The sequence below is a fragment of the Cyrtonyx montezumae genome, unplaced genomic scaffold (assembly GCF_038088225.1).
Source record: "Cyrtonyx montezumae isolate F1298 unplaced genomic scaffold, pur_monq_1.0 scaffold_12, whole genome shotgun sequence".
In the NCBI taxonomy this organism is placed as follows: Eukaryota; Metazoa; Chordata; class Aves; order Galliformes; family Odontophoridae; genus Cyrtonyx; species Cyrtonyx montezumae.
The window spans coordinates 12,850,443-12,864,701 of NW_027071848.1; the positions used below are offsets into that span (position 1 = coordinate 12,850,443).

Here is a 14,259-nt window from a genome sequence, read left to right on the forward strand (position 1 = left end):
AGTGCCTTCTAAGATGGCATGGCAAGACACAAGCAGAAGCTAAGCCACAAGAAACAAAAGGTACAACGAGCTAATCCACAGGAAGCTAAGTCACTAAAATGAGTCTTTCCCCTCCATTTCATTTCTGTCTGGAATAGTCTTTCTTTTTGGCTGCTTCTTTTCATGGTTCTCACCTCCTCCCTCCAGATGTGGAGGCAATCCATGCTCAAAAGTTGTATGTAGTCAGCAAGTCTCCGACATTTCCCTGTATATAGTTAGAGCAAAGCTTTGATGATGTCTCATTTGATGTGTGATAGGGGATGTATGGGACAGTGATGAAGATGGGGCAAGTACTCATTTACAGCAGAAGAACTTCACGTTGTTGAGTGCTGTATCATCCTTAAATCCCTGCGGTGGCTCTACTTTTGTCTGGAGACCACATATTTTGCATCTTTTGCTCCATGGGCCAAATCTTCCCCACGATAGTCCATCACCTACCAGCACAGCTTCATCTGAGCATCTGAACTGGATGTTGTTGGCAGCTGTGTCATCACCTCCTCCTTGAGACTTCTCTGATCTCAGTGAAAAGGAGATCAAGTAGCCCGTAGGGCAAACTAGGAAGCTGGTCCAGGTACCCCACCTGCAAAAAAAAAAAAAAAAACATTGCAGACAGAGGAATTTTTAGGCTCTGCAAGCCATTTGGCTATCCCTTTTTTCCTTTCCACACTGCCCTCAATTTGATGGCTCCATGCCCTCAACAGTGACCATCACAATGGCCTGATGCCTCTGTAGCCCCTTTGGATTTACTTTTCTCTTTATTGGAATCTTGTCAGAAAAAATACCAGAAAATTCCAGAATGGATGGTGACAGTTCTGGCAAAAATTCTATGGAGCACTTGTTATGATAAATCCCTTGCCTGGCTCACAAGTACATGTAAGAGAGAAGTGAGAGCATGCACACCACTCTATCATCCTGAGGAGCACTGTTTACTTCCGTAGGGTCAGGACATCACAGGTTTCACAGGTTTCACAGAATTGTAGGGGTTGGAAGGGACCTCTAGGGACCATGGAGTCCAACCCCCTGCCAAAGCAGCTCCCTAGCCCAGGTTGCACAGGTAGGCGTCCAGGCGGGTCCTGAACATCTCCAGAGAAGGAGACTCCACCACCTCTCTGTGCAGCTGTGCCACTGCTTGTCAACAGTTTACTGGCAGGTTCGGCCTGGTTCCGCGACAATTGGTGCGAGGCACCCACGGACCCATGCCCCAGGAAAGGGGAAGGGGGAAAGGGAGAAGGGAAAAGGGAGATGGGCCTAGGAAAAAAACAGTGGCAACGATCTGAGGAGAAAAGCTAATTTACTAAATAAGATATTGGAAAGCAAAATAACACAATATAATACACTATAATTGGAATTAAAGCTAATAAATCAAATAAAATGAGCAAGAGAGAGTGTCCGACAAACAGAAGGCCTTACGCTAATGCTGAAGGCGGACGGCAGCGAGCACCCACTGCTGAGTCCATCCCAAAGGACAGAGCGTGTCCCGTGACCACAGACAGTTTTATCTTAACCTCTGAGCGGAAACACGTAAGAATGCAAAGCATCACGAAGTCCTCTGGGGAATGTAGTTCTTCTTCTCTTCTGAGACAGGTATACCCATAACTATTGACGATCCACGGATCTGGAGCATTAACTCTTTAACTCTTAATACACCACATGATGTTATGATGTGGAATACCAATGCCAAAAGTCATAAAACCATGACAGTGCTCCATTACCCTTACTGTGAAACTTCACACAAAGTATCTGAAGATATGGTTAAAAATCCCTTTCCCCTTGTTTGTCCCATATGTTGCAGATTTCCAAGAGAGGCTATAGCCCTAGTAATGCAACTTAGGAGTTCACAGTGCTCTTCAGTAATTTCAAGAGCAAACAGAAGGTGGTGATGTAAAGTACCCCTATTTAGTTGGCCTAAAAATGAATGGAAAAAACCAACAACACATTATTTTACTTTCTATTCCAATTTTGTAAAAACAGAAAAAAGAGACACCTGTAAATGGCAATGGTTAGGGATATTTTGTGATCTAGTGCATGACAAATGAGAGAGGAACCGGTGTTACTTACTTCCCCACCAAGGACTCAATGATTGAGCCATCGAGGCAGCGCAGCCGTATGCCATTCAGAGCTGTGTCGTCTCTGCCAAACTGGGAGGGCTCAACCTGCAGTGGAAGACACATGGGGACAGAGGTAAAGGCCTAGGAAAAGTCATCTAAGTGCCTGTCATAAACAATTCTAACTCCTTTATGTACTGGGAAAAAAAATACCTTAAAAAGCATGAGAAAAGATGTCTGCCACACTGGGATACGGTTACATAGCTACATAACACAAGCAACACATTCTTCTTTGTAGTTTTTTTTTAACTCTTTCTGTTTCAGCAAGTGGGTCAGAGACTCAATCTCAAGGAGCACACTAGAAAAAGCTACTACCTTTTCTGAATCCTGATTTTGGCATAAATGTGGCTTCCTCCAGCAAAGCCAATCACTAGCAAACCATGAGTATGCCTGCACACCCCTACCCAATCTGACAACAAAACAATTCTGGCAACAGCCCTGTTTTTTTGCTGTATTTAATATGAGACCTTTTGTCCTGAAAATAAATAAATAAACTGATAAACATATTTTTAGTTTGCTGGTGTAATTCTGGTGGCTACATTTTCCCAAGGGTTCATAATTTGGTGTGCAGCATGCTACTGGAGGATAAGCACTTCAGAAAGCCCTCAGAGTCTGGAGAAGTCCCTCCAGGAAACAGAGAGCTGAAGATCAGGGCACAGAAACAGGAGACAAAGTAAAACAGAGAATTTTACCTTCAGTGCAAACCCATTGGCGTAGCCACTGCGGCAAAACTGCCGAGTGCCCCACTTTCCCCAGTGGCCTCCATTGGGCACAGTGATGACAGAAGTATATTCACGGGTCCCTGCATCCACAGTGCAGAAAAAGAGCAGGATGAGTACTACTGGCTTGAGCACCTTCATCTCTTCCACTCTGCATCTGAAGGGGACCTGGTGTACGAATAGGGGAATTTATACCCTGTCAAGTCATCTTGGGTTTCCCCATCAATTTGTCAACATTCACTGTAGGAACAATAGCTCCTACAAATGCAGTGACATAGCACTTGCTGACCTGCTTCTTATGCCAGTGAGGAGCTCTCTTGGAAGCACAGTTTGAGAGCCAACGTGCAGGAAATGCTGGGGCAGTAGAGGTGCCTGCCATCACTAGAGAGCTACAGGAAGATCTATGCTGACCTTGCTGTGCTGATGGTGCTTGTAGAGAAACTTGACAGAAGCTTAAAGCTGATTCTCATGGTAGATACATATGGTATATATATATATATAGGCTGTTCTGAAAGCACATATATATATATAGGTTGCATATGTAGGCTGTTCTGAAAGTAATGCCTTCCATTTAGTTATGTTGGCCCATGACATCAGAGGCAGACACTGGTGGCTTGTCAGTAGAGGCTGAGCCTTCCCACCAATATTCCATTCTGTTGCTGTGTGACAGATGGCAGCAGAGGGGCAGCCTGGCAAATTGGCATCTGACATGGAAATACATGGAACCAAAGATGTGAAACTGAACTCCCCATGAGAAAAAAAATGATGCCCATTGACATCCACTGATGCTTGCTGTACATTTATGGAGAACAAACCATGGATGTGAGCACAACGAGGCCGGGAGTGGTGAGCTTCAGCATTGGCAACAGTGACGGTGAATCACCTCCACTGGTGTAGGTGGCTATGAGCATGACATGCAGGCTCTTGTTCATTGCTGGTGAAAACGCATAGTTCATGGTGATGACTATGTTGAAAAATAGTGTTCTGTAGCTAAGAATTCGACCATAAAATTGTGTGATTGTGCTCTTTGTACCAGTTGTAGTTTCCAAGGAAATAAATAGGAGTCATTACTTTTGGAGCAAACAAGATGTATAGGTTATTTATGGTTTCAGTACTATTTCATTTCCATTGTACTTTTATCTAAATAAAAAACACTGTGCTTTGTCACAAGCTTAAGTAGTCAGACACACTGAGATGCCCACAGCAAGTCTCAAAGTTACTCCAAAATGAATGCCACTGGGGAGGAATGGGTATGACAGGTTATCCAGAAAAGTGTACTGAATTTGAGTCTCTGAGGATGGCACAATGCAGGGAGAGATGAATTTGAATCCCTTTTTTGGGGAAGATCTCTTTACACACAGATAACAGTTCTCTCTAAAGACCACTGCCAATCTTAGTGGGAGCTGTTTCTGTGTTCAAGAAACAAGTAGGAGAATATAATTTAGGAATGCATCCCGAGGACCAGGATTTTAGAGTAGGATAGGATGTCAAACATATAATTATTGGAAGACAAAATGTTTCCCTTTCCTAGGGTTCTCTTTCACTCTTTGTTCTGTTTCTGCCCCGGTAAGAGCTGATGTTGCCTTTCCAGTCTTCACTCTGCACTCTCCTTCTACTGACCTACACTTCTATTTAGGTGACAGTATCTGTAAATGGTGATGACAGGAATTGAGATAAGCCTTTTTGTAGAAGGCGTCACAAGATCACCCCAAGCGATGGAGGCACAACATGTTTTATTTACTAGACTGGGACTTTAATTTTGATTCTTCAAAGTGGATGTCAGAGCCCAGAGGACAGGTGTTTTCCATGAAACCATGGCTGGTGAGCCAGGTGTGTTTGCTCAGGCAGGGTCACACATGGGCAGACAGGAACATTCAGACCTGCTCTTGGCTTCAGAAGCAGAAAGAAACGACTGGGACTTAGTGGTAACACCACAAAGAAAAATCAGTATCCTCACATTCATTTATACTTTTCTTGCCCCAACCACCTTCATCAGTAGCTGTAGATGCACAGCCTGACAGGACCCACAGTTTATGCCTGAGATTGGGATCCAGGTTCTACATCTCCATACAGATCATCTGTCGAGCTGCCAGCAGTCCCTTTGGAGAGAAGAAACAACTTCTGCTGAGTTCATTGCCCCTGAGGGTAATAAAACCCCCCAGGAAACTGGAAGAAAGATGTCAATGGGAACAAGATAGCAGAAGAAACAGCCATGCAGATCATCTCAGTGATGTGTTTCCATTGAGCTATATGAAAGGCTGAAGGTAGTAAGTGTCTGGGAACTCCAGGGAGATTGGAGATAAGCAGCATCCACAAAAGTCAGTAATTAGGGAGGGGAGCTTTCTGATGAATGGATGTGTTTCTGCATGCCCCAGTCCATTTTGTATATCTCTCACTCTTTCACCAAGGTAACTGTTGCCACCCACCAGATCTCAGGAGCCATGTCCCCAGCAGCTCCTATGTCCATGTAGTGTCCACTATATATACAAATGTATGTATGTATCTATTATGTACAAATCAGATGTAACATAAACCCTGCCAAACCCCCCTGACCTCTAGCTTTGGGGGAGACGTGTCACTTCACAGGTAACTCCATCCCTGAAAAATAACTCACTGTGTCATAGAAATGGCACAGCAACAAACCCAGAAATCACACCTATATTGTCATGTAATATCATATCTGCTTTGTCTATAAAAATACTAAAGGTTGTATTATTTAGAAACAAGTGGTGATATTCTGACTGAACATGGACATTTACAGTTCATAAGCCTCCATCTGAAATAATCTCCTTTATGGCTACCGAGGAAGAGAATATGATGGCAATAGTGAGAAACAGACATCTTCACATAAAGCTCTCCCTAAAAATACCCATTCATCTCCATTGACTGCAGCGAGGCAGGATCTCCATCTGGACCAGTCTTATAACTACTGTCCCTTTTTAGGCTTTAGTAGGCTAAAAACTGTAGTGGTGAATTAAAATTAGTGCTCTGTATATGGGCAAATTTCTTATGCTTCTCAATTCGTATTAGGGAACCAGCATTCCAGAACTGCTTATTTTTGCCAGAAAGCACCACAGAACAATCCTCTCTGTAGATAAATCTGAGAGACAAAGAACTTGGTAATGCAGAATGAGGTTGTCAGTCCATGCCTGAGGCCTAGGGCAGGCTCAGTCCACACCTGAGAAAGTGTTCCCAAAGGGTGAGGAATGTTTGTCCAACTTGTTTTCTAAAACTTCTGGGGATAAACACACTGCAGATCTCTTAAGGAATACAATATAGTGCTCGACCATCCATATTGTTGGAACAGTTCTACTGTCTGCTGAAATGCAAGCCTACTTCTTTTTCCTGTTCAGAGGTTCTCTGCCCCTTTCCTTCATAGTAGATTAATTTCAGTATAACTGCTGTGCACACATTAGAATTAAAAATACTTAAAGAGTCCACTTGTCACTGAAATTTCACTGGGATTTCCACTTGCATAGGAGAAATAAACCTGCTGAACAGAAAGAAGATGCTATAGCTGGTAACCAAGAAAATTATTTCCCTCGTATCTCCCTGTTGTTTACAGAATTTGCATTGAGACTTAGAATCATGGAATTACAGAATCACTAGGGTTGGAAAAGACCACTAAGATCATCCAGTCCAACTGTCAACACCATGCTCATTTCTTCTCCTCAATACAGTTTTGGGAGCCAGAATCAGCAGGAAAGGAAGGAAATTCACAAACACGGACCAGAGAGCAGCAGTTAGAGAAACAGAAGCACCTGCTCAGGCAGAATAGTGATGGAAAGAAGTTGTGTCTGGCTGCAGCCCATGTCTGCTGGAAGGAGGGGAGGAAAGCTACAGAGAGCGCAGCTTGGACATGGACATAAGGCCCTAGCAGACAACAGAAGAGTATCAGGTGATTACAGAAACCAAGGCACTGACTCTTTAGGCTCTGACACTTCACTCTTTCTGAAGGTTTAATCCCCATTTTACCATCACCTCCTCATGACCCTTCTTGTTCATTTGAGCTGAGGTTTCAGCCAGGTTTTATTCCTTCCCTCCTAACCATTTAGCCAGCTCTCAATGAGTGCACGCATTTCTAGGAATTGTAACAAGACAGAGGTAGATGGTCTATACCTGTGATAATACAAAGGGTTGCAAGATTCATCAGCTGAACCAGACTTTGGGGCCTGAATTTGTTCCTGGCAAAGCACCTCTATCCCAGCAGAAATGCCCTGGAACAGAAATGTGGGGACGTATTGCAGATGGGTGTACAACAGAGAAACAAATGACTGTGAGTCAATGAGCTAATCATTCCCAATGAAGACCTGTTCATACAGCTGCGTGTGCACAGCAGCAGATTATACTGGTACTGCTGTTTGAGATATACTTTATGTTTCCCACTTTAATCTCTTCCCTACACTAAGAAGGCCCAGTCTCCTTGGTTATCCTGTATATGTTGTTTTCTCTCACCATTTTTGAGACCTCTCATCATCTTTTGCAGCTCTCCTCTGGTGGTCACACCTGTTTTGAACAGTATTCCCATAGACATCGTTCTTGCTGCGTGATAGTTGAAAAGTAGAAACTTTCTACTTGGCTATTTAAGTAAAGTACATGGTTGGAAGCAAGGGTGGAATCAGCACCTCTCTTAACATAGAACTGCTGCCTCACAAGTCATTCTCTCTCTTTGAAGGTGACTGCTGTCACATCAGTGTACCACTCTGCACCTGTGCTTATTTTTAATTCTATCCCCATCTTCTAGTGTCGTCAGCATCTCCCAGGCTGGTGCCATCTACAGATTTAATGAGCAAACTCTCCAAACTCTGTATTCTACCATGCAAGTCATTAATAAAAATATTGAGTATTTCCAGACTCAGAACAGTCTCCTGCAGAACATGGCTCAATATGTGTTTCTACAATTGGATTAGTCTTTTTACATTTTTAACCATTGATTAAAATTGCTAATTAACAAAAATAAAAGAACCCTGAGGTGCAGCTTTACTGACAGACAGGGACAAAACATCAATTTACACCCGTTGCAGATCTATCACTACATCCTCGTCTAAAGATCATTTCACATAACAAAACTTCAGCAACTTATTCTGAAAGCATACTGGAAAAAGTTCTCAGGATTTTTGCAGAGAGGGTAGTGAGGTGCTGGCACAGGCTGCCCAGAGAAGCTGTGGATGCCCCGTGCTGGAGATGTTCAAGGACAGATTGGATGGGAACCCAGGCAGCCTGATCTCGTGCCTGATCTACTGGCTGGCAACTCTCCCTACAGCAGGGCAATTGATACTAGGTGATCTTTGAAGTCCCTTCAAACCCAAGCTATTATATGATTCTATGACTGACCATCACCTCATCTGCAGGGCTGCTCAGTTCCCTGAACAATAGTGCTGTATCCCATCTAATGTGTCTCAAGTGCTGTCTTTCAAGGGGGTGCTCTGAATCAGCATCCTACTTAGCTGTCTGCATACATGATGTTCACATCTGGGATTTCTTCTCCACTCCAGCCAAGAGATTCCCAAGATGGGGATAGGCTATCACCAGATGTAGGATATTCTGCACTGAGATGGCTGTTGGATGGCACTACAAGCCAAGCTGGTCTTCACCACTTGACAATGGAAATCTGCCTGATGCTAACAGCAGTGCCAGTGGGGAAATAATCCCCAGTCACTTCAATTTCAGAGTATCCCCTGCAGCCACAGTAAAACTGAGAGCTGGGACCTTGCAACTACTTGTCAGTGGTAACACCTTCCCCAGGTTTGGTCTACTGCCTTCCTCAGTTCCTTTTCTCTCCCTTTACCTGCCCCTTGAAAAAAGGCAACACATGCTGTAGCTGGGCTGAAACCCAGCCATGTGTGCAGCAATGGCATGGCTGTGCATGCTAGCTGAACTACACCAAGTCAAACAGCAGATTGAGATCCACCCAAGGTCGAGAAAGGAGGGAGAAGGGAGGAAAAGAAAGAAAAAAACTGTACAGAGCTCTGAAAAGATAATGGAATATGTTTAGATTATTTTGATAAATACCTGGTCATTCAAAGTATATCTCTTTTTTTTCAAAAAAAAAAAAAAAAAGGGAATTTTAGTGGCAAATGCTAAGCACTCATGAAGAGGAGGTTGAAAAAAAAAAAGGGGGAAGACATATCTGTTACCTGGCAGAAGAGGCCAATTCTCACCTTCGTACAACCTCCTTCCTTCAAATAACATTAAAGCAGTTCTTCCCCAGTTGTGCACAGACATTCATAGAACACATTCTGAACCTTCAATCCACTTGCCTGCAGTTCCTACAAATGTGATGATACACACCTCCACATATTGTCTCACCTCTGTCATAATCATCAAGAGCAAGTATTGGTCAGCACTTGCTAACAGTGGTAGCTGTTTGGGTAATTATTTATTTCTAATTTACATTCATTTAAAACCCTGGTCTGGAAGGGTTCAGTTAGCTGTTTTGGGGAGTTCCATATTGTTCTTCACTGAGGAATCTCAGTGGTCCACAAACGTTAATTTCTTCTGTGAAATGGAGGAGCGGTATTCGCTAAGATGCATGGACTAAAGACGAAAGAACTCATTCACACTGAGTGCCAAATTTCCACTGCTTGTAGAAAATTTCACTCTACAGACAAAACCTCAATGTCTCTGAACAAATAACTCTGAAAATGATCACTGAGTAGCAAATAATCTATGAATGACTGAAGTGATCCACTTAGAGCCACCAATACATGACAGAGGTGTCAAGGCAGAATTCCCACCCAGCAGGAGCTCAGATTCCAGTCCCTATGATCTGTCATGTTGCTCAGTCATCCCAGACAGACCAAATACAGAAGATGAGTATCCTGTTAAACTTCACATTGAGTCAATACTATATGTTGCTGAAATACTGACTTTCTAAAACAGAGCAAAATTATATATTCTTTTTTTACCCTCCTTCTCAGAAGTTCTCTAACTTGAAACTGTACAGAGAAGAATTTTAACCACAGGTCTTCATGGTTTGGCAAAAATACAAATTGAGATCATTGGCCAAGCTGATCAGAACAGCTGTTCCTCCTTCTCTACAAAGTCTCTTGACTCCTCTATGGCTTCTGCAATTCTCTGATGATCTTTTTGGTTATTTGTTTGTTTGTGGGTTTTTATCTTTTTTTTTTGCTATGTTTTTCTTAGCAGAAGCCACTTATCGACACTGCTATCCACTAGAAGTCGTACTGATTCAGGAGTTGGACTTAATGCTTGTGGATCCCTTTCAACTCGAGATAATCAGTGATTCTGTGATTCTATGACCCAATGCTGTTCTGTTTCACTCTCCTCCTGGCAGAAGCCTCCAGGCACAAGCTGATAAATCCCCTCTGCCCTGGGGTTACTGTAGAGCAGCAGTACATTCTGCATAAATGGGAACTGTCAGTCTCTGAAAAGACTTAAAATTTCCATGTAGATGTGAGAAAAAATCACATACACTGAGATTCTCTCATGAAGTGGCTACCTGCATGTGCCTAACATCTTTTTACATATTTATAAAGCTCTATCCATGTATTAAAACATTAAATGCTACAGCAATTGCAAGGTTTTTTCCCCCCAAAACCTGGCACTCCAGCTGTCAATGAAGTACTGGTGAACTGGTGATATAAAGCAGGGCCTTGTCCACAGCAAAGTGCTGCTCTCACACAGCAGTGCTACAGGAAACACATCACCTTTCCCTTTTGCTGCCTCATGCAGATTTTCAGATATTCCCAAGAGTTTCTTGGAAAGACTCATTGTGGTGATGCCAATCCCTGCTTATTTCTCTCACATAAAAGTCTGCTAATGTGCAGGTGCCAATCATTCTGCTTTTCTCATATTTTTGAAACTTTGACATTACTGTCTGCATTTCTTCCCCCTCAGATCACCCGTTGTTGACACTCATGTTAGACTTGGGGAAGACCTTCATGTTCAGCACGGGGACAAAGGGGAGACAGGGGAGAGTGCCTGTACACTGTTCTATTGGTTAAAACCACCACACAGGAGCAGCAATGTAGATGATCAGGGGAAGATCTAGGGAACAGAAGAGAGAGAGAAGGAGGCATGCAGCTTTTTTTTCTTTTTATGTCACCCCCTCCAGCTCCTTCATCAGTGACTTCCTTCACTCCTTTACATTCACACAGGCTGCAGCCAAGGGCAGGCCTGGGTGACCTCACCTGAGCAAACACACCTGGCCTGTCAGCTGCTCTTCTGGCTTCTGCTTGGTTTCTTATTTCAGGGAAAAAAAAAGAGAGACTGCAGAACAAACGGGGACAGTGAAAATTGTCTCTTTATCAGCTACTTGCTGTACTGTGGTTCCTCCTTCTGCACTCAGCTAAGCATGTACCAGACCCTCTAGGAGTGAGGCTTTCTACCCCGGCCTTGTCATTTTGGTCACCAGAAAAATCTTCCTCCTTTATCACTCTGCCATGTCTTCCTTGCTCTCAGTATTAAATTAATCATATATAAAATGTGATTTTAAAAAAAGAATAATATTTTATTTATGTTATACTTACTTTGGGGGATTTCTTCTTCAGTGCTTTGATCCTTTTTCCCCTTCCTTCCCTGTGACAAGTTGTAGAAAGCAAATCAGCACGTACCTCAGCCATAATAGCTTCACCAGTGGGGATGAGGTGACATGCAGTGAGTTTACAAGAGATGCAGTTAAGCAAATGGAAAAAAAAAAAAGGCAGACAGGGTCTTTTTTACCCCAGCTTGGTACAAGCCATTGTGGAAAAATACTCTGTTATCAGTGCATGTCTCTTCTATGGCCACATCTGCACAATTTATAGTGTAATTAAACCTTGTCTCCTGCCAGTGAGGGATCTGTTAGTGAAGAGCTCCTCAGCCAAAGGGAAGCCTTATTGCATAAATTAATGCAGATGAGCCATGAGCTCTCCCCTCCCATACTGCTCAGAGCAGTTTTGATTTCTACATTGCTGCATGAAATTACTGCACTGCTGGGGTCTGGGACAGTAAGCTGCTCCAAGGGAGAGCAGGGCAAGGTTACTTTCTCGTTTTTTTCCATATGAAAAAAAGTTTACAGCCTGGAAGAGAAGGAAATAAGCAGGAAACAGTCTGCTTTGCAGATCCTTAATGAAACCATGTGGTGTGTCAACTTCAGCTTGAAGACGTTCCAATAAGAAAAGCTCTCAGGGAGGGTCCTGTAGGATTGCAAGAGAGAGAAAAATGGGAAAATTTACCTCATACAGTTCTGTGTTCCTGGTATAAGTTGTGATTGCACAGTGCTACTCTTCTGTGCTCTCCTGCTGAAGAGAACTTGCCTGCAATGACAGTACTTACCCATGGAAGAGAATATTATTCCAGCACGGCACATCAGAGCTTCCACTGCAGAGCTGTCCATGCTCCCAGGTCTGGGCAGACCCCAGGGCAAATGATGTCGAGGTGTCACAGCCAGCTAAAACCATCTCAGAGCAGCTGTGGAAAAGCCTGAGCCTTCAGGGATAATCATAGTGTATCCTCTGCAGTGTATGTGAAAGCGGCACTTGCTGCATGAGATTCAGTTTCACTTGGAGACAACACAGAATGCAAATATCTGCCCCTGAAGACACCAGCTTCAGGTGTGTCAGGAATGTTTGGTCTGAGATACCAAAGAGCTTGGCTTTGAAAATCTTACCCCAGGTGCTGGATGCACCCTTCCCAGGCAGGTTTTAATGATAATCCTGGATTATTAACATTATTTTATTATTATTATATCATACACTTTGTTATTACTGTTGATATTATATTGTATCACTATATATTATAATATTAATAATAATAATATATTATAATCCTTAGTTATAATACTTTTTCAAGAATTATATGAAATATATGTATGATTTATATGACGTATATGACTAAATATTAGGAAGAAATTCTTTAATGTGAAGTTGGTGAGACACTGGAACAGTTTGCCAGGAGAGGTCGTGGATGCACCTTCCATGGAAGCATTCAAGATCAGGCTGGATGGGGCTGTGAGCAACCTCGTCTAGAGGGAGGTGTCCCTGCCTATAGCAGGGGGTTGGAACTAGATGATCTTAAAGGTTCCTTCTAACCCAAGCCATTCTATAATTCTACTGATAAAAAAATGTACTGCTAAAACAATTCAGAACTAGCTCAAATCTCCTTAACAGTGCGGTAAAATCCAAAATCCAACTTTGAGATGTAGAATGTGTTTATGTATAATACATGAAGGCTAGAAGAAACAGGAAGAGCAGGCATGAAAAGCCCCTCAGGTTTGGTATTCTTGCAGAGGCCAGGGCACATAGATCTAGAAAGCGCTGGCTGGGGTCATGTTTCTCCTCTGCACTGCTGCACCACCTGGGACACAGAGTGGGGAGGCCTTCTAGCCCACAGAAGGTGAACAAAAGTGGATTTTTTTCAGGATGCACAAGCAAATGTGAGTCCTGCTCTTTCTCTTAAATAAGGAATGCAGGTATTTTAATGGCAGAGAAACTCAACCCAAGCTTTCACTCTATCTTTTCCAGTGTTTGACCTAAAACTGTCCTTTTACCTCCCACATCTACCTGAGAATGGAGTTGAATGCCAGTCTGAGAGGGTGCTTCCTAATCCCAGCTGGTGCCAGTGCTCATGCAGGCCCACATAACCTCACTTAGCTCAACAAATACTGTTGTAGCTGGAGGGAAGTGCTGAGCATCCCCAGAAAACTGTCTCTATACTATTTCTTGTATGTCAGTGCTAGGAAGGATTTGCGTCCCTGTTTGTTTTCTTCACTGCTGCTTGGAGGATTTGCCCTTTGCTAGGCTCATATTACTATCAGGAAGAGGACTCCCTGAGCAGCAAGAATTTGATGTCCAACAGTTTCCTATCTGCGGCTCTAGCTTAGCTTTCATTAACAGAATTTCAACATTATTAGAATTTCCACTCTCCTTCTGGGAGAGGATCTGGGAAATTCAGTACAGGCTTAGAAACACAATAAAATACAATCTATTCAATAATATGTTATCTATTTTTTTAATGTTCTTAATCTAATAAGCATAGCACATCCTGCAATCATATATGATCTTGGTTACTTGCACTCTCCATCAACAGTCAGTGCAAACAGTTAGATCCCAGCTGTCCAACTGCCTTAGCTCTTTTTCTCAGGTTTTTCCTGATTTTACCCTGCAGAGATGATAATCCCATTGTACTGATAATGGTTGGCAGGAGCTTTCAACCATTTGCTGGTGGCATGCTCCTGTAAACGTCTGTCTCTTTTGATATTAGGAAAAAATTCTTATCAGAAAGAGTGTAAAGACACTGGTACAGGCTACCCAGAGGAGTGGGGGAGTCACCACCCCTGGAGGTGTTCAAGAAGAGGGTGGATATGGCTATAAGGGACATGGTCTAGAGTAGCATGGGTTGTTGGTTGGACTAGATGATCTTATTTGCCTTTTCCTACCTAAATGATTCTTTGA

General features: G+C 42.9%; 1 protein-coding gene across 1 annotated transcript; it reads right to left on the minus strand.

Annotated features, from left to right (window-relative positions):
- Window positions 1-333: 333 nt before the first annotated feature.
- On the minus strand, window positions 334-3,004 carry VMO1 (vitelline membrane outer layer 1 homolog). Its single transcript, XM_065730346.1, has 3 exons — window positions 2,837-3,004; window positions 2,098-2,192; window positions 334-619 (listed from the first exon to the last, which is right to left on the minus strand). Exons 1-3 carry the CDS (start codon window positions 3,002-3,004, stop codon window positions 334-336), a joined length of 549 nt encoding a protein of 182 aa, XP_065586418.1.
- Between the last annotated feature and the right edge of the window lie 11,255 nt (window positions 3,005-14,259).

What these genes read in the sequence shown, in the direction of transcription:
- VMO1 (XM_065730346.1), bottom strand. Translation starts at nt 3,004, where the DNA reads ATGAAGGTGCTCAAGCCAGTAGTACTCATCCTGCTCTTTTTCTGCACT. An exon ending in CCAATGGGTTTGCACTGAAG is followed by an intron (nt 2,193 to 2,836) that starts GTAAAATTCTCT and finishes CTTCCACTGCAG; the next exon opens with GTTGAGCCCTCCCAGTTTGG. An exon ending in ATTGAGTCCTTGGTGGGGAA is followed by an intron (nt 620 to 2,097) that starts GTAAGTAACACC and finishes TTTTTTTTGCAG; the next exon opens with GTGGGGTACCTGGACCAGCT.